The sequence below is a fragment of the Bombus vancouverensis genome, chromosome 1 (assembly GCF_051014615.1).
Source record: "Bombus vancouverensis nearcticus chromosome 1, iyBomVanc1_principal, whole genome shotgun sequence".
NCBI lineage: Eukaryota > Metazoa > Arthropoda > Insecta > Hymenoptera > Apidae > Bombus > Bombus vancouverensis.
The window spans coordinates 24,061,675-24,081,920 of NC_134911.1; the positions used below are offsets into that span (position 1 = coordinate 24,061,675).

General features: G+C 36.7%; 1 protein-coding gene and 1 long non-coding RNA gene across 4 annotated transcripts; one reads left to right on the plus strand and one right to left on the minus strand.

The window, feature by feature from the left end:
- Nucleotides 1-66: 66 nt before the first annotated feature.
- Nucleotides 67-4,878, minus strand: LOC117159407 (actin related protein 1). 3 transcript variants are annotated; one of them, XM_033339222.2, is made up of 2 exons: nt 4,737-4,878; nt 67-2,203 (listed from the first exon to the last, which is right to left on the minus strand). In XM_033339222.2, exon 2 carries the CDS (start codon nt 2,182-2,184, stop codon nt 1,054-1,056), a length of 1,131 nt encoding a protein of 376 aa, XP_033195113.1. In that variant the 5' UTR covers nt 2,185-2,203; nt 4,737-4,878; the 3' UTR covers nt 67-1,053. The 3 variants fall into 3 exon arrangements, with proteins under 3 accessions (XP_033195113.1, XP_033195114.1, XP_076479540.1); XM_033339223.2 differs by lacking the exon at nt 4,737-4,878 and adding an exon at nt 3,445-3,594; XM_076623425.1 differs by lacking the exon at nt 4,737-4,878 and adding an exon at nt 3,287-3,411.
- Nucleotides 3,739-5,766, plus strand: LOC117159410 (uncharacterized). Its single transcript, XR_004464574.2, has 3 exons — nt 3,739-3,836; nt 4,336-4,902; nt 5,102-5,766. It is a non-coding gene; the product is annotated as an uncharacterized LOC117159410 (long non-coding RNA).
- The last annotated feature ends 14,480 nt before the right edge of the window (nt 5,767-20,246 follow it).

Below are 20,246 nucleotides of genomic sequence, written 5' to 3' on the forward strand. Positions count from 1 at the left end.
AAGGACACAATATCCAGTAAAGGGTATTGGATAACTGTAATCTTAAAAACACAAAAGTCAAAGCAATAATGTTTTTAAGAGTTTTATTTTATAATCCCATAAGTCTAAAGTAGTCTTTAAGATGTGTACGTGAATGGTCTTGCACAATACAATGGGAATAAATTATAATACTTTGGCTACGCTTGCGGGGTCGAAACCGTGTCTTTTTTATTCGTTTGAGCGAGCGTTTGTAGGATATTTTTCTGGGTCAGCGGTCTCCCCCATTATTAAAAAAAAAAAAAGAAAGGAAAGAGCCATCTTTTCCCTCAACGATCGGTAACATTAAAAAAAGATTATGATTAATAAGTCGAAGGCCTATCTCCGCTAGGAATGATGAATTCTAGAAAGACTGACACAAACCTCGTTAAATATCGCAGAGTAAAGTAACGGAATGCATTTAATTGGAGGACACCAAATTAAAAGATCTTTCGTGCATTAAGGATAATCACAACGGCTCCATACTGCATCGGAACGATATTCCGAAATAATTTATATAATAGTTTACCTTCAGCTCAAACTCGCGAATATTAAAAATTGGCAAATATATAGCATGTTCGAAAAAAGGAAAGAACATATGATTATTTCGATTGTAGAGTGAAATATCGCGATGACAATAAGAAAGATGTTTTTCGTGAGGGTGGTTAGCTAGATGCTACCATAGGGAATATTATTTAAATGTATAATACAAAGGACTCGATAGAATAGTAAAGTACTCAGAACTTCGGAGAGTACACAAAAGACGCAATAGCGTCCAATTAAATGATGAAAAAAATAGAGCAAAGTCTTTTAGAACTGTTCCTGCGCTAATTAGCGATTTACTACTTTCATTCTGCATCATTCAATTAGACATTACTATATCTTAAAACTGATCTTCGAATGCCTAAATATCTCTTTTATACTATTGAATCCTCTGAATTATATATCCATATAACAATACCTATGGTCGAGAAACGAGACAGAGGCCGCTCTCGGGATTTGGGGAATGATAATATGCAAGAGATATCAAAGATGTGCTTAGAAGCACTTCCTGTGGACGATGGATGGTCCAGACTCGTCGTATTCTTGTTTGGAAATCCACATTTGCTGGAAGGTAGACAAGGATGCAAGAATAGATCCACCGATCCATACAGAGTATTTCCTCTCAGGTGGTGCGATAATCTTGATTTTCATAGTGGATGGTGCTAGGGCAGTGATTTCCTTTTGCATTCTGTCAGCGATTCCTGGATACATGGTGGTACCTCCAGAAAGGACAGTGTTGGCATACAGGTCTTTACGGATATCGACATCGCACTTCATGATCGAGTTGTATGTTGTCTCATGAATACCGCATGCTTCCATACCTAGGAAGGACGGCTGGAAGAGAGCTTCGGGACAACGGAATCTTTCGTTACCAATGGTGATTACTTGACCGTCTGGAAGTTCGTAGCTCTTCTCCAAGCTAGAGGATGACGCAGCAGTTGCCATTTCCTGTTCGAAGTCAAGGGCGACGTAACAAAGTTTCTCCTTAATATCACGAACAATTTCACGTTCGGCCGTGGTGGTGAAGGAGTATCCTCTTTCTGTGAGAATCTTCATGAGGTAGTCGGTCAAATCACGGCCAGCCAAGTCCAAACGGAGAATAGCATGAGGCAAAGCGTATCCTTCGTAGATTGGTACAGTGTGGGAAACACCATCACCGGAATCTAATACAATACCGGTAGTACGTCCAGAAGCATATAGCGAAAGTACAGCTTGAATAGCGACATACATAGCGGGGGTATTGAACGTTTCAAACATAATCTGTGTCATCTTTTCACGGTTAGCCTTCGGGTTGAGGGGCGCCTCGGTAAGGAGTACTGGATGTTCTTCGGGAGCCACTCGAAGTTCGTTGTAGAACGTGTGATGCCAGATTTTTTCCATATCATCCCAGTTGGTGACAATACCGTGCTCAATCGGATATTTCAAAGTAAGGATACCTCTTTTTGATTGAGCTTCGTCACCAACATAGGAATCCTTCTGTCCCATGCCAACCATGACACCCTGGTGGCGTGGTCTTCCAACGATAGATGGGAAGACGGCGCGTGGAGCGTCGTCTCCAGCGAAACCGGCCTTGCACATACCGGAGCCATTGTCAACTACGAGTGCAGCAACTTCTTCGTCACACATGTTTGGTTTATTGAGTTATCTGCAAAAATAACAAAAAACGATGTTAATTACTTGATTATGATTCCTTTTTTTATTACAGTTTTGCAGTACTTTGTTATAACGTCTGTTAATGTTAATTATTGAATACGAAGTTAAAAGATACTATAAACTTTTAGTTAAGCTATTAAACATATTTTATAATTTCACATCTTATATACATATTCGCTTTTACAATCTATACGAATAAGTACAAGTTTTTACGATTCTTAAGAGAATTTTCTATTTTACGCATAAATTATCGTTAAATATAATAAAGGAAATCCAAAGTTCAACTAATTCATTATTCACATGGATAGATATTTCAAAATGTAGTCTCTATAGTATTCAAATAAGTTCTAAAAAAACGAAGCTAAATTATTGCTTAATTTCGTTTTAAATACTTGATAAAAATTAAACTACATATAAAGATGTACTATGAAATCATTCATGACATATTACCCTATAATCAGGATAGCAGATTACAAAATAGCATGTACTGTGAAGCAATATTTTAAATATTTTCAAGATGGCGTTCAGCGACACGTAGCATTACACTATCGCGATAAAAATTAACTATCTCAAATAGGACATTCGATGAGCATAGACACAAATATACTCTATGTATTTTTCCATATCAAGATAAGTATCATTGAAAAAGTACGTAATCATGATGAACTTTTTACTGTCTTGTAAACCGCCGTTAACTAGAACCGCACCCTGCCCCGCCCTTCCCCGGCATTAAACGGTCAATATCCCACATGATTTTCAAAGAATAAATCCTTACAGTGCTAAGAACATAGAAAATTGACTACAAGCTTTACTCAGTTAACCAACAGACATAGGAAAACTATCCTTACTCCAATAAAATACAGTCTTGAGATACTTCGAGCATATTTTACATTCTAAAGATTGACATCTTCTCGTAAAAAGAATTCGGTTCTTTTTTCATTCACATGTAATGCCGTCACCGATACTTATAACTACTTTTACTTGTAACTACACTATCCTATAGTGCAATTGAAAAGATGGAACACAGAACACACAAAATTTGACACAAGCGTATCTTAAGCCTAACACCACCCACTTCTCGATTTGGAAATCCACGCTCGGATGTACGATTTGTCGATCAACTATTCGCCCACGCACTAATTTCTACTTAGTTGCACTGAGGATTCTTAAATTCGTTTGAACTTCGTATCGTAGAATGTTATCTATCACTGGACTTAGGATGTGATGACTTACGTTTTTCGTTTCGTATAAAAAAAGTTATGTACAAGTTAGGGAGCTCGGGATCTTTGGATGTGACACTGCCGCACAACCGACCGATCTAGCACCAAACACAGAGTGTAGCTGACAGCCGGCTTGCAGTGTATTATATGAACAGAGTCGTTGTTCGGGGTCCCCACCACCAAGCAATCGGCCAATAAAGGCAGGACACCCTCAGCCAATCCTGGCTTTCTTTACCATATATGGAAGTGCTCTGCCACGGAGGGGTTTACCCCCTCCACCCCCTATCTGCCCTTCTCCGACCGTTTGAAGTGTGTCTCACCACCCTTCGTGAATGTATCTGCCAAATTGACCGAACCGCACATCTCCGATCTTGCCAATGCTTCCCTTCCTCTCCCCCACGATACGTAAGTTCTGTTTCGACCATATTCAATGTCACTCGATATTTTTATACATCAAAATAATAAATAATTAATTTCGACATTTCTTTTTTTTAATTCAATTTGGGTATTTCTCGCCGACCCTTATTAAATACAAGACCCTCGAGCAAAGAAAACTTTTTAATATTACAATTTACATATCCGAATATTAGTAACTTTATGGTTATTATAAAAAGATACCTTTAAGAATACTTAATATACGCTTAACTCTTTGGCTCAATTTCGACTGCTTTTATTAGTCTTTATAAAGTACAGTTTATGTAAATAGATAATTATCTTCTCTTCGTTAGATAACTATGAGAATGTGTAATATTACACTTAAATACTATTATTTTATACATGCTTTTAGAAACGGTTACAATTAACTTCAAAGAGTGATAACTATAAATATTCGAATTAGGGTATCGTACAGAAAATAGGTACGCTATAACAATTTCTTGCACTTAGCATCCTAATTTCCCAACAGATAAATTTACGTTGGTATTTCATACTACGAGCTAGCATAATCGCAAGTTAGTGCTGTAACATCCTAACTACAGAGTACTGCTATTAATAAACGACCACGTCGCGACCACCTGCCTTACAGTGCGTACACGTCAGGAACCACTTGACAACGACAACCTGTCGGATCGTCCCGGTACGTTCTCCCTTTTCAAGATAATGCTAGTAGAAACAAATTGCCCAAAGAAATAGGCGCTATATCGAGAAAAGTCAGAAACGGAGAGAGCAACGCCCTGCCATCATGGCTGCTTATGAACCGGCGTTTGTCCTCGATCTTTTCGCCGTTAAGATTATGACAGATCGCCGTGAAACGCGCTAAATTAATAACAGTGTTGAACTTAACACTCTGAACGGTACAGTACTTACCTTTTAGAATCAAAGGTAACCAACAAAGTACACGATCGTTGATCGGCAAAGAGACACCGCAAGAATACTATCGGCACGACGAAACGAGACTCGAGAGCCGCGAGTTGCGAACACTGTGAGTGAGCAAGATCGTGGCCGGTACCGTGTCATGTGGACTCGCTCAAAGGTATGGTCGGTATACACGCTGTAAATGTCCCATATTACCTAACATATTTCCTATTTGTTTCCTCTTATTTTTTAAATTTATGCATAATATAAAATTAATTGAGCGATGAAAGTCTGAAAAATAAGAAACTCAACGATCATCTGTTTATTTTAAAGTTATATTTTTCAATATCATCATAGTTAGTACACCCCTGTTTCAGAATGGATTCGTCCGGCTTCCCCACCACTTGGATTCACAGCTCTTGCCATATATGGGCATAAAACGAAAGCGGCTCGCTGATTGGTCGGTTGGCCGGCTGCCGGCTAGATTCTCCAAATGCCGCTTCAAACTGTACGATACGGGGAGCATAATGCCTTCTGGAAGCGTACACTAGCTAAGGGCTTTCCTGACTAACCGTCAGAGCTGTTTGTAGTAGTAAACGTATCAATACGTACGAACGTATATGTGAAGATTATCACGTTCTTTGTGTGCGCGTGCTAGCGACCAGTACCGGCAGTAGGTATGAGTCAGAAAAAGTTTTGTTATATACTTTGGAATGGTCAACATTTTTTTTCACTTGATGCAAGTCGAAACAGTTGTCATTGAGATTTAATGATCCTCTACTCATTCGTAAGCTTCCATGGAAATTCCTATCTGTGAAATAATATTATGAAGTTCGTCGAATTTATGTTACGAAATTTAATGAAATAGGAATCATGTTACTAATCCCGGGACATTTTTCACCTAATCATCTTTTGCCATTGATTTCTTAAATTTGAGGAAAATGTGAGAGAACTCTTATTCGTAGGCCTGATTTTTTGTTCCAATTTTATGCTAAATTCTTTCCACAAGAAAAACTCGTATTTCTTGATATATATATATATATATATATATATATATATATATATATATATATATATATATAACCTATTTACCGTCTTGTTTACTTAAAAAATTATTAGCAAAAATCATATTTCTTTCGCATTAGTTGTAATTACATAACATATCTTGGCACTAGATTTATTCCTTAACCAGGATATGGTATGATTATATTTGAAGAAAGCGAATCTTCGAACGAGAAAGGGTAACAAATTGTCTTTCCGTAAAATTTGATAAAATAATATTCCTTTAGAACAACATAGTCAAACCTCCAAACCAACATAGTCAAGTCTTTACAACATAGTCAAGTAGAATAAGCTGGCGTTAGTAGAAGGTCATTGATGATTTATTTCCAAAAAATCCAGTTACTGTGTCACTTTCAATATTAATGAATGTTAGTGACTCATATTATTGTAGTAATAATCTGCATACCATGTTTAGTACTACTTGTCTTCTTTTAAAAAATTGCGCCAGAAGGAAAATAATTCGCAAGAAGGATTTAGAAAGTCAGTAGGTCAGACTTCACTATTTATGCATACTCATTGTCTAGATTTCGTTTTAGAGTAGGACAACTAATGTCTGCCTAAAAGTTAACATGTTTTTGAAGTATTTTAAGGTAGGCTTAGAGTAAGTAATTAAATGATGTTCGTCCACCCACTTATTGCGTGTGGTATATGTCATCTCGGCCGCCTTTTTCATACAACAGAAGCTAAAAATAGACTCAAGGGCGCGGATAAGGGTGCACTGGACTACTACCACGTCACGTAAGCCCTATGCTTCGGCCCTATTTCCTGTATATGTGTCGGTCCGACGGAAGGCGGCATGGTGTGTGTGAGTGCAGTGTCTGCTTCAAAATCGATACGCGTGTTCGTGCAGTCTACAATGGTACATCGTACTTGTGCACGGAAACCACGTGGTGATGGAAACGTCAAAGTACGACTGGTGATACTGCTTGTTATTTTGTCGTAAAACATTTTGTAATCAACATGTTTATCAGTCGTAATCATTACTATTAATAAAGCATGTTGTTATCAGTTAAAAAGCAAAATACAAAGAAATTAATTAATAGTGACGTTGATGAAATATCGTTCGTTTAAATATACAATTATACATTTTTTAAGTCGTAATAGCCTTTGAGTTAACGCAATATCGTAAATCTTAAAATCTATTTAAAAATGTGTTTTCAAAGTTGGCTCATTCATATTAACAGAACATTCGCATACATACTTTGAACTTAATGCCTTATAAGAAATACATGTGAGATACGTACCATTGATTATTAATATATTGTTTAAGTTTGGACATTGCGAAAGGTATAGTGGAGGAAACAGAACAGTTTTATAAATACACCTGCCACGTTCCTTTGTCGAAATAGTGCTTTGATGACATAATCAGTGAATCATTTGTACCTAATAAGAAATCGTATCGGGTTATGCACTCGTTCCTCTATGAGGACGTGTCAAATTCTGTTCTTGATTTTATTTTTGATTCCGTGTAGAATTTCATGATTATTTTTATTTTTTAAATTTAACCACCATACTTTATATGGACGTCAAATTTAAATATACGTCATTAATGTGCCAGATAAACGGATGGACTGCTTCACCCAAGTCTAACCTAACCTCGAAACATCGAAGCCGGCACCCAGCTGTCACACGCACACAGCATCTTTATACACGTCAATTTCGTGTAACTCCATTGTCCTTTTAACCGCTCAGGTTTTTATTAGACAATACGTTATTTTATTCAAGTATAATATCAAAAGATAAATACAATACAATGGTATCTACGGAAATTATTTTTATTGATTATACAAAGTTCAAAGAGAATATATGAGTCATGCAGAAACCGAACCGATGAACTGTATTTCTTGAAAATTTCATAATTTTTGTCATATTAGCGTTTAGTTTTATAGAAACCAAACGATTAACCTCTATCAAAATTTGTTCCCCGCTATTGGCCAGATCGACTTCTACGTGGTTCGTATAAAAACACATGCTATACACGTTTCGATGAAAATTACAGCACAGATAGAAATATGCATATTTGCAATTGACAATATGTATGACTATGCCTTATGTATGACTATGTTTCAACAGCACGCGTAAGTATTAACCTTCGCTGCTCCAGCTGCTCCTGCTGTATCACACGACGTGTCTCTATTTACTTTCTCCGTTATCGTGACAGGTCCGCAATAGGAAGAATTAAATCCAAGTAAGGTGGAGGTGCATTGTGGGCGGCCTGAAAACCCAATGGTCCGCAAAGCCTCGACCTTGCTTACCAAATAAGGTCCCGTTCAAGGTCTTCGAGGCCTTGCGTAAGGCTGTGCCATCGGCATAACGATTAACCGATTATGTCCACGCTTTAGTCATCAGTCGTTTTCAGTGAAAGTGTCTGGTGCAGTTTCCATGAGAGGATCGACATATTTTGTACGTTCTTTAATCTCCATGGGATCACCGATTTCGTTCTATGGAAAGTCCGGATTGGGCGTGTCTGCCCTACACGGACACGTGCCGTAGGTAACGTCTGGCTCCAGTCGCGCAGTGCCACCGAAATCAATACGGAATGCGACGGTAAGTTCAACGCACCCACCCAGAAGAGTACTTAAGGTTCTTTCTCATTGGACTAGCCGCGTGCATTCGGTCCAGACAGTGAAACTATCGGGAATCACCGTAACGAGGTCAAAGACCTTACATAACACACCTTTCGCGAATCGAAAATTTACGGAAAGAAATGTCAAACTCGAGGAAACGCTTTGAAAGTCGAAGTTGAAGTGGATTATTCTTGACAAAAAGTGACCGTAGTTAGGAATTTCCTGTAAACAGGAGAATTCTAGTTATTCGTCGCAAATTTTTAATAAAATTTATTATTATAATATATACCGTGATTTTTATACACTAATTTTATTTCCTCATTTACTTAATATCATTTTCATCGTGCAATTGATTTGTAGGTAATAACGACACGTGGAAAGTTAGAATTAGCTGTACAAGTTGATTGGTTTATTGGGTTCGTAAATGACTACTCCGATAGGCAAATTAAGATTCCTAATAAGATAATTTGATATTGTGAAATTAGTACAAATTATTTAAATCTTGATAATTCTCGAGAAACGATGCAAGTGTAAGATTTTTCAAGCAGCAAGTACTTTAATTCCCTTTGAATCGTATGTAATACATACTTCACGGACTCGTCTTCACTTTCCCTTGGCAAGAACAAAAGTGATCCCTCTTATGTACTTCTGTTCTCCTCAAGGTACAACCAAGTGGCTGTTCATACGTAATACTTGAATTGTCCTTAAGTGGGAGGTGAAAGATTCTCGGTGAACAGTTTCATCTCGTATCACGATACTCTAATTCGTTTCGAGGTGTAATATACAACTGTAATCAAATCTTAAATGGAATCGTCTTAATTCGTTGTACAAATTTTCTGATCGATACTCGTTTCATCGATCGGAATGCGATTGTTTAAAAGAGACAAGTATTTCCATATTTGCACAACTTTATGGTGAAATAAACGAAATGGATGAAACGAGGCGATACGTTGATAATAAATAAATAAATACGTGACCGATTTGTTGGAACAGTATTAGTCGACGATAGTGAAAATATTACGGCGAAGAACAATATTCTCGTCAGAGGATCAAATTTAATTGTTCAATCGTCATTAGAAATTTCCAAATATACGCATTAACTAATTTTCATTCTTCGGATAATACATCTAATATGACGACAGTTGGCAATTATTCTTGAGTAAGAGGTAACTATGCTCGCGATTAATTTCTACATTTAACATGCAACAACAACAGTTAAACATGCAAAGAATCCGGCCAGAAACGCGCGATAATACGCGATCACTATATTTAGTGTTGACTTATGGCTCGTCAGATCGAGGAACAGTGACGTCGCTTCGGTCTTAGCAGCTAACGATAAAGAAAACGATAATAGTTAGTTGGTGTGCAAAGATCGTAGGACTTGTTATTCGCGTATGCGCGACTGAAACTCTGATTAAAAATTCGGCGATGATTCAAGCTACATATCGGCTTTACACTAGAAAACGATTCATTTCTTAGTCAGAGTACGTTGTCATTCATTCATCGTTTGTTCGTATAATACTTTCGTTATTTGCAATAGGCATTTACAATAACGCATAATTTTCTTGTTTACATATGTATACACGAGTATATATGGTTGCTATTGCAATCAGTTTATCTACTTTCGTCATTTATTTTTATCCTTTATTTTTGCAAGTTGTAGACTTGGACTTTGCAGTAACAGTCATTTATGATATTATGTTTTAGGCTTCTAGAACAATTTTCTTTCGAATAATTAGAGATATAATCTTTCTGCAATTAGACACAATATACAACGTGATACTGCAAAAGCGAAAAGTAATAAAAGAATAAGAGTTGACAATATCTATAGAAATATAATCTTTTTTGTCTTCGGTGATGCGGATAAGATAATCATTAAGTGTAGTGGAATAAAGTCGCTTAGGTTGATTGTTTTTCGCGATGCTTGTATCTTACGATCTATAATGTTTTGCGGGCAAAAGATGCTTTTGTTGTCACTCGACAATAAAGTTATATACTGAAAGTGTCTTAAAAGTCGCATAAAGTTTGTAAACTTTATAGATTATACTCTAGTGTTTAGGTTAATATTACTATTGTTTAAGTTACACATGTAAACGTTCCAAAGTGAAATTTTTCAAGAGACAAATTTAGGCGAATTTCAGTTTAGTATAATGTAGAAGATTGAAATGAAAATCGTTGAACGCGATAGCCATGGAATCGAAGAAAAATCGGATTCATCGATGCCGGTAGGAAGTATACGCGTATTTTTCTCGTGGTGAGTCGTCGAATCGAAGGTAAAAATGACGACCATTCTACTGTAGACGGCACGCGAGAACCGCGGTCTTCGGCTTTGACGAGTGACGTTGGAGATTCTTGGGATCTGACCTTGCACACGCGACTGACCCAGAACAGGTAGACAACCGGTAAAACGAATGTGTTCGCATACGTCGCTGGCTGCTACTTACGTTCTTGACTCCGTTTTCTTGCACGTATCTGAGTGTGTCCGCGGGAAGTCAAGGATTTGGAACACGGCCGTGGATCGCTAGGATTACCAAAAACGATGATTTCGTCCTTCCGCTTATTCAAATCGTCTCGCGAGGCTGCGATTTACAAGAATTAGGATATAATAATATCACGTTTGAAGATTATAGATAAAGCACACGATAAGCAGATAATTTCAGTAATTTCAACAAGAATTTTTGATAATTCTTTCGTTTTAACGTCGCTTCGATCGAAACGGAATATTTTATTATAATAACAAAATTCGCAGCTAAAAATGGAAAGAATTTATTAGGTTGACAAATATAAATAACAAAATTTTGTAGAGGCCAAAAACTATATATATTGTATAACTGTCGACGACAATTAAATATTTTAATACCGGTAAAATACATCTTTAACATTAAAATCAGATAAAAGAACAATTTTAGCAACGTAAGATTAATCGTATGATCGATCATTACGATTATTTCGAAAATCGTTACACATTCGACAACGTACATATTTACGTGTACAACAATTTTGAATTTTTCTTTAATCTTGAGATTAATTTTGAACTAATAAACGAAGGAAATTCAAAGAAGGATAAACGACACGGAATTGACTTGTTTGAATGATTTCAGAAATCGTTCCAGGAACGCTGACGCCGATGTTCACCGGGAAATAATGAGTAAGAAAGACCAATAATCGCGTTATTACGAAATAACGAGCATGAAACACGAAAGCGTAATACATCAATCATTCGCGAAAGTTAATATTTCTTGCACTAGTGATTTTAAACGGACATACGCGTAAGTGAGAAGGAACGCCCATGCTCGATAGTTGCACGAGGATTAAACAAATAAGATTATATCATGCCGTAATGAACGCGCTACAAAGGAAAATTTTCCTCTTGATAATTATCGCTTAGAACGTAATATAATTACGTTATACTTTACTATCATTATGATAATGTACCAATATAATATCCTTAATAACTTTTTGCGAGGATTTTATACTTTATTTCTTCGGAGATAAATTTATCAAGACCAGAGGGAAGATAATTCATTTTTGTTTCTCAGTCGTATTCGTTAAAAATGTATCTGTAGAGATTAGACAGTATACGTTTAAAAATATTTGAAATATCCAACATTATGTATCTATATCTTTTGAACTAACAAGAACTAAATAACAGTATTAAATTATATGCGAATGATAACGATAACATCCACATGTTTTTGAAATGTACAAGGCAACTTCAATTTTCCAAACTGTAGCGTTTTACGCGACAACGATAGCAGGAAGGTATTGTATTTGGCCTTAATGTATGTATGTATGTATGTTTGTCTGTCTGTCTGTTTGGTTGTTTGTACACTTGTAACTTAAAAACGGCTTGACCGAGTCTAACTCTACGGGTCTCGATAGACTCGTGTCCATTTCGGGAACGTTATAGCATATTAAAAAAACAAACTAACAAGAGAGATGGAAAAAAGGTTCAGGCGCCTAAATCGCTGAATCTAGGAAGGGAATACGTCTATTTTCCTTTTACTGCAGCGCATTTACTTGTTGGTTTTCGACGACGTCAAAAACGATGAAATAAAATAAATATTAAAGGCAAAATGACACCCGAGACGCAATGTGTTTCACTCGGACAAATATGAGGTAAAGAAAAAAAAATTTAGATATTTTTAAGTAACCGATATACGTAGTTACCGAATTTGCAGGTAGGCGACAGTAATCGGTCAGCCACAGTATTTACAAAGTTTAATCACTGTGATAATTTTTAATCGGTGCGGACGCCCAACTGTGTCATTTTCAGACGTTCCTTACCTGTTACCCCGATAACTATATATCGGTTACTTAAAAATATCTGAATACGCAAGTGCCTCGTATTTCTCAGTGAAACGTACATCTTGTTTCTTTAGTTTTGCGCAGACGGGTATCATCTTTTTCTTAACGTTTATTCTTTAGTTTTACGTTTTAATTAGCTTCGAAGCAACACCGAATAGAAGTTGGCGCGTTACTTTTTCTCCAGGAAGTTGGATTACCTTGCGCCAAGTTAAATTCCTCTTTGCCATCGGTATCGGAGTTTTGCGACGAAACGATAGTCGACTATCGCGTTCGATTTGCTGCTTTTCCAGAAACTTACACGCTTCGTCGAAGAGACGTCCAGCTTGAAAACTTGCGATCTTCTCCGTTTACCCGTACAAACGAACCATCGTCGTGCTAATTTCTTCGCGCTTCTTTTTATCACCTGTACTCGTTTCGATCCATTTTCTAGTCTACTTTCTATCGATCTTTCGAAATCCATTGGGTCACGCGACAAAAGGATATTTCCGCATCATTTGATTTTTCGAAACTGCAACGTCTCGATCGTCATTGGCTACTTTCTGATGAAACTCGTTGAAGCAAAAACCGGAACGATCGACGTCCGCTTTCTGTTCTCACAGTCGTATCGTAAGCGGTCCGAGCGATTCGAGGAAAAGTGTAATCTCGCGAAGAAAGCTTCTAATGGAAAGAAACTAGTCGTCGAAGTCCATCGTAGTTTTCGCGTCTTCGTACAGCTCGTGCGTTATGCTTATGCGCGAGACGCATGCACATACATTGCCGCTCAAAAGTATACGAATACTCGTGTCTTTTAGTACAGTGTCATATAGTTAGAAAAACGCAGACAGGAAGATTTAAGGCGACCCTACGACGAATAAAATTTTATTTTGGGAAGTAAAGTATACTTTTAAATAGAGGATAAAATATCTTGTAATAATGCAATATTTATAAAATGTACGACGTATTTGTCGATTCCACGAGGAGATAGTAAATATCAGTTTCGATCGTTAGTTTGCCATTAATCGATATATTCTACTGATATTCGCGTATACTTGATATAAATCGAGCAAAGTGTCCAACGTTTATGAGCAACGGTGTACGCGCGTTAGACCAAGTGCACCATTCTCGATGCATACGAAAGTGGAACAGCTACATAGCTAGGTATGTTGTCTAGATGGCAAGACGACGACCGGTGTCCTTGTTCAGAGAAGCAAGGTCTTGCCTTATCTGTACAACTTTGGAACTTGCTAGTTGTTAGCAATCTATGCAGCTCGACCGGTCCCCACCGTTCCTTATTTACCATTCACAGAAATATTAAGAACCTCTGTGACCTACAAATATTCCGCTTAATCTTTGACTTTCCTGAAACTGATATGTTTTACATGTATCAAACGCTGCCAAACACGGAACGTTTAATCGACTAATTGAAATACGATCGTGACATTTTTATAACGATGCATAGCTGATACATAGTTTATATAGATTTTTGATAGTTGACGAGCGAATTTTTTTATTTGATTTTTGGCACTAAATACGTGTTCGTTATCCCTATAAAAAGTTGATTTTGTCGTTAATCTTTTACGAAACTTGGTAAATCTAATTCGAGATACTTGAGAGTTAAGAGAAGACTCGGAAGATTCTCTCTTTTCGTCAATTACGATATGTTGAAATATTCTTTTTTAGATGTTAATGATGCAACTCGACGCAAGTGCATTTATGTTGTCAATTTTTTCAATGACATTACCATTACGATGCTCGATATCTGTGTCACGCAGGGGAGGTCGAAATTAATCGGAAGAGAGCCTAAACGTCCTAAAGCAATGCTTACACGCGCTGCAGTTGATTACAATTAGCTCACCCTGTACATGCGAGAGTTCTCTATCAGTGTAGTCATGCGGATGTAGGTCGCCTCTTCCAGTTGAACGCATCTTCTTTGGTAGTGCAAGATACTTTCGAATTTTCAGTCATTTTTTTTTTTCTTTTTAACACATTTCAGCGATTTAGGAATGCGGATATCCTTTTAACCGAAATTTTACCGGAACGACGTACTCGTACGAAACGATTATTCCAAGTACCGAGTTATCGATATAATTTTATGCTCTGTCTCTTAGAATATTTTTAATGTTTCGAAAGGTATATCGAAGAATATGCGAAGAAGAGGAAACTTCGATCATCGTAAAGCGATTATACTCTTCGCCGGGCCCTTTTCTTATAAACCGTAAATAAGAATTCAAGAAGCATTCGCAGTTATAAATAGCCATTTCCGCTTCGTCAGGTAGGCAGGATCGATCGACTCTCGAGTTTCGACCAAGTTTTTCGACGACTTACTTCGAGGACCTTCTTACTTCCTATGCGTTTCAAGCGGCAAGAACGATCAAATTTAATTCCCTCGTATTTTTCAAAACATTATTTAATATTATAACGTAACATTATATCGTTTCAAAAGTCCAATATGTTCGCGTTTTTTCTTTCTTTTTTCTTTTTTTTACAGAATGTAACGCGTTGTTCGGTGTGACGTTTCTTCGCCGTGGAATACGCAGCTGATAAAGAAACAAGTTTAATCCTTGGTAGGTAAACTGGATCGACATTGCACCCTTGAATTTCCATCCTTTTTGGAATTTTTATTTGCTTGAAAAAGATTCGTCGAACGTTCTACTTGTCAAACGGAAACGTCGTTAAGTATTCCAGAAACGTTTTAGACTTTTTGTAAGCCTAGAATAACGAAAGAATTAATCTTGAACGTAAATAAGCTGGTTCGTTTAGAGAAGGCTAGTACCTTTTTAATTCTACGAAATGAAACTGATACCGGTTGCGAGTTGCGGAAAATAAAATAAAAAGGAATTATATCGTTTTCGTTAAGTTACGTTCTAATTTCTCTAAATGAAACAATATCGCTTGAAAAGCGTATAAAATAAGAAAAAGTCGAATTATTTTCATGCAGTGATTTTTGATTTCGTCGCGAGCTCGAATAACTGACGTACACCCCGTTCCCATTCATTCCATTATAGTCTCGTAATCGGCGAACGATTGTCGTCATGGCAAAAAATCGGGTTGAATGAAACTGGAACGGAGTGCATGTTCGTCAAGTCGGCAGGCAAAAACTACCGGATGAATGGCTGGGTACTGTGTGCGCGGTAATGTGCACTAGCACAAGGTATCCTTCTCGAGTGGGACGAGGGACTCTGCAGACGAAGAAGAAAGGGAGTAGGCTCGTATCTGGAAGTTTCAAGACCCTCCGCCTATGGAAACTTGAACTTGCACGATTTCCGTTAATAACCCGTATTCTCGTCTTCTACTTACATTTACTTACATACCGTTTATGGTAATTTAGAGGATATCGTGTTTCGTTGTTCCATTTCCATCGACGTTACATCATTTTTATTATGATTTTACATATCATTTTACATTCTATCCGCATCTACGTGTATCGGTAGTCTTTCGGATATCTATAAGATTTTTATTTTACACGTAATCGTCTATCTCAGAGCAGAGGAAGACCTATTGTATGTAAGGATTACCTTTTGTATGCTAAAAGGTAATACAATTTCGCAAATATCGCGAACTAAATCATTTTACAGCTTTTACTTAGACGAGTATTTCTGAATTACGTATTGTTAAAACACCGTTGCTAAGTGAGTTTTCGTGGAAAAATATGAAAAAACAAAAGTTACGAAAATTTTGATCGGATAATACGAGATCGTGGTGGGTGTGATCGCAATAGTCCTTGCTGCTGCACGACCTCCACTTTCGTCCAAATTTGGCGTGTGTCGTCCCGTCTGCGAGAGGAAGGACAAATAAAGAAGAAGAATATGAGAATAGTATATTTATCTACGAACATATGTTTCTACAAAGGTACAGATGAGAACGGTTTCAGCTTCATTAATCGGTTGTTTCAACGTTTTCGGTTTTAGTGAAACGTTTTTAAAAGAGAAAAAAGTGGACGTAGATGTGTAAATGTATGTTTATCGTATAATGCAAATATTACAAAGGCGCGTTCGTATTTTACAAACATTTTACAAAAATCGGAAATGTTCAAGCGTGATAATACTTTGAATTTTTATCTAAGATTGTAACCAATTTTTTTTTTTTTGGACACGCTATAGTATCTGATTTAATACCGTTTTAGACCGTTATACTTCGTAACGAATGATACAGCAATATCCAAGACGGCAACTAGATTTAACATCTACGATTAGCATATCATTAGTTACTGGCGAAGTCCGTATTTAAATTATAAAGTCTCTTAGTTTAAACTAATTTTCAACTCTACAGCGATCTTTATAGAGCCGATACGCGCACGATCGAGTACGTAAATTACCCGTCTAACGTACAATCAGATTTGAAGGAGAAAATAAAAAACAGTTTGTTTTACGATAGCTGTAAAGGTTGATTACTCTTTAGGTCAATTAAGTCAATTCGCGTAAAAAATTTCCTGATACGTATTCTTTTAACTCAAGTTAAAAGGATAATAATAATAATATATCAAAGAAACAAATTTGAAAAGTTATCAAAGTTAATATAATCGCGGTGCGCTTTGTGTTACTACGAAGCCTTTTCGATTCGTAAAGACATTTCAAGACGTAAATCGTGGTTCCCATTAATATCCTGCGGTTCTTTCTAATCTTACAAATGTATTTAACACGGTCAGACGAATATTCGATCGCGTGAAAGTGGAACGAAAACGTGTGCTTTCTGAGAATCAGCGGTTCTTACAAGCCGGGCCAAACAGGAGTTTCGCGTTAAAGGAGGTGAAATAAAGCGATTACAATTTTGGCGGCGATCCAACGCTTTCCATCGAAGGGTTTTTCTCGGACCGACATGACAGATATATGTAATTACGCGTGTGCGTGCGCGTGCGCGTTTCAAGACGTCCACTTTTACAAGAATACGAATTAACGCAACGTAATAAAACGTTAAAAACGAGATATTCGTCTTACGTGTTCGTAAATATACCACCGGAAATCTACACGAATATTTTACGTTACTTTAAACGCCTGTTTATTTTCTTACGCGATATAATTATCCACAGATACGTATAACCCTATAGTTCGACGTAACTAATTCTCTTCGTATCAATTAATTTATCAAAACGACGAACGTGAGAAACAGAAGCGACAGAAAGTTTGCATCCGCAGCAATGATACGAGTCAAACAAGTACATACTTATTCCAAATATAGAACGCGTTACGAGAATAGAAATTGAGCTCAACACGTGGTCTCTTGTACGATGAGCCGGTGGTTCACCTCTTCCTTGTTACGTTTAAAGAGTCTCAAGCGTACCGTAAAACAGACATTTATGCAAATTCAAATTTTAACGAACACGATTAAAGAAATAGAAACGGACGTTTCTTTTATCCACTAAGTGTTTCAATTATTATATATTATATCCATATATACAGGGTGAGTCGATAAAAAGTATCTACTATCTAAATAACTCGTTAGCTACTAGTTGCATCGTCGAGAAACGGTTTAAACGAATCGCGTTGCGTTTCAAGAGATTTATTTCTCTATATTTTATATTTTCTCGGATATCGAGGTGACCTTGAGCTTTTTAAACGAGATTTTAGCACAACATAGGCGATCCAGCCGAACGTTTTCTACGTAAAAAATATTAATCCATTTATAGCGAAAAACCATTGGTTCAGCGGATATTTTAATTTCAATTTGTCAAATTTAACGTACGTTTAAAATTAAAACATCAAAGTATACGGTGGTATTTAAGAAGCTGACGATCACTTTGATACGCCAGAAAATATAAGATACTGGAAAATAAAATTGTATTCGTCCGACGAGTCCCTTGAAATGCATCACAATTCGTCTAAGACGTTTTTCGCTCAAAGTTATTTTAGATAGTACTTCTCATTAAGGCATCCTGTATATATTTATTTAGTTTTCGGCTTCACAGCCAGAAAAAGTTTCCATATTGCCATGCTTCGTTTAGAATATTATAATTATCGTTGCATTTTAAACGTTTCACTGCGTATTTCTGCGTATCGCGTAAATTTTTGATAAATGCACAAATATCCGCAGTCCACCAATAAGGATAAAAATTCTGTTTTATAATCGAACATCGAATCTTGAAGGATCCGTTTCTATAAGACATTTAAAACTTTCCGATCTTCCATCTTCTCGCATTTACGATGTCTTTGCGATTAACGATAATTCAAGCAAAATATAAAGAATACAGCGAATATACTTACTCTGTTTAAAAAATATGTCTACATGTTTAAATAGAGGTCAAGAATAGGTACGATACAGAGAGAGATAGATTACTTGCCGTTTTTGATTTTTAGGCAGTCCAAGCACCGAGCCTAACGTTGAAAACGAATATTTAAAAGAAGAGAAACGCAACGTGGTAACAAATAGTAATAAATAACTGAACGACTTTCGAACCTTTTACGTCTCAATTTCGTATTTCAATTTTATCGAAATCCATCCTATTAATTGTTTCGTCGATCTTACGTTCACCTGGTGTGAAATCGTTTGTAAAACGTGATAATTTATCGTTCTAAGCGATGGATGGCATAGGTGACAATTTGTCGAGTGTATGGTGCGAGAATAGAAACGAAGTTCGATATACGATCCATAATACGGTCTTTGTCGATAGCTCGTCCCACATACCGAGCACAGCAGATGCAGGGGTCGATATACTTGCGGTATATTCCGCGTATACAGTGTACGTACAGTGTACGTACTCTGAATCATTCACCGTGGCGGAGGGTAGAACTGCACAATTATCACGCAGCATCGAATAATTATCAATAACTTGCATGCCTGAATAAATTTGTACGTCGCATTAAGTCGTTGTCCCTAAACAACGTATCTCGAGTGTAATTTTTTCGTTCCTTTGTTTTTCTGTTCCAGTATTCGGTATTTAAATCTATTTTGAGATTTAACGTCTCCGTACTTCCCTGATTAAACAAAAAAAAAAAAAAAAAAAAAATAAAAAACAAAACGCAAAATTTACAATGTAAAAGAAATCGATGGAACAACGAAAGGATTTTTGTTGTTCGTTCGAATGGATCGTTAAAATTTCGATCGTTAGAGCACGTTGTGAATATCGAGTAGGTTTCACATAGAAGTTATCGCTGCTTGGGATGAAAATTATTTATGTAAAGGAATTATTAATTACGGACAGATATAAATGAATCTGGAAGGATCGATATAAAGGTTGTAGCAGGGTAAAACTTTCAAGGTAAAAGTATCCTCTGCATTATATGTTAAAAAGCATAAAGAACGCGAATATGCAGCAGTGGATTTATACGTATCCAACATGGAAAGTAATGGTTGACGAGATGTATGTAATTGGGTCGTCGTGAGTCGACCTATCGTAATTTTCGTTTACATTCACGTTTCGCGGTATATTAATCGAACACGCATATTTAACGTTATCGTGTATTAATTATGATTTGTTATATATAAGAAGTCTGTTCCTCTTTATCTGCCTTTTTATAAATATCACGCTATAATACTTTTTTTGCTTCGCGTATCAATGCGAGAACTATGTTACTAGGCGCTGTGAATAACCGATCTTTCTGATAATTTTGACTAGCGCGTCAATATGGAATCTCGAATAGAACGAAATCTATCGTTGGTACGTAAGTTTCGC

Bases quoted from the DNA above. Each gene is read 5' to 3' on its own strand.
- LOC117159407 (XM_033339222.2), bottom strand. From the start codon at position 2,184: ATGTGTGACGAAGAAGTTGCTGCACTCGTAGTTGACAATGGCTCCGGT.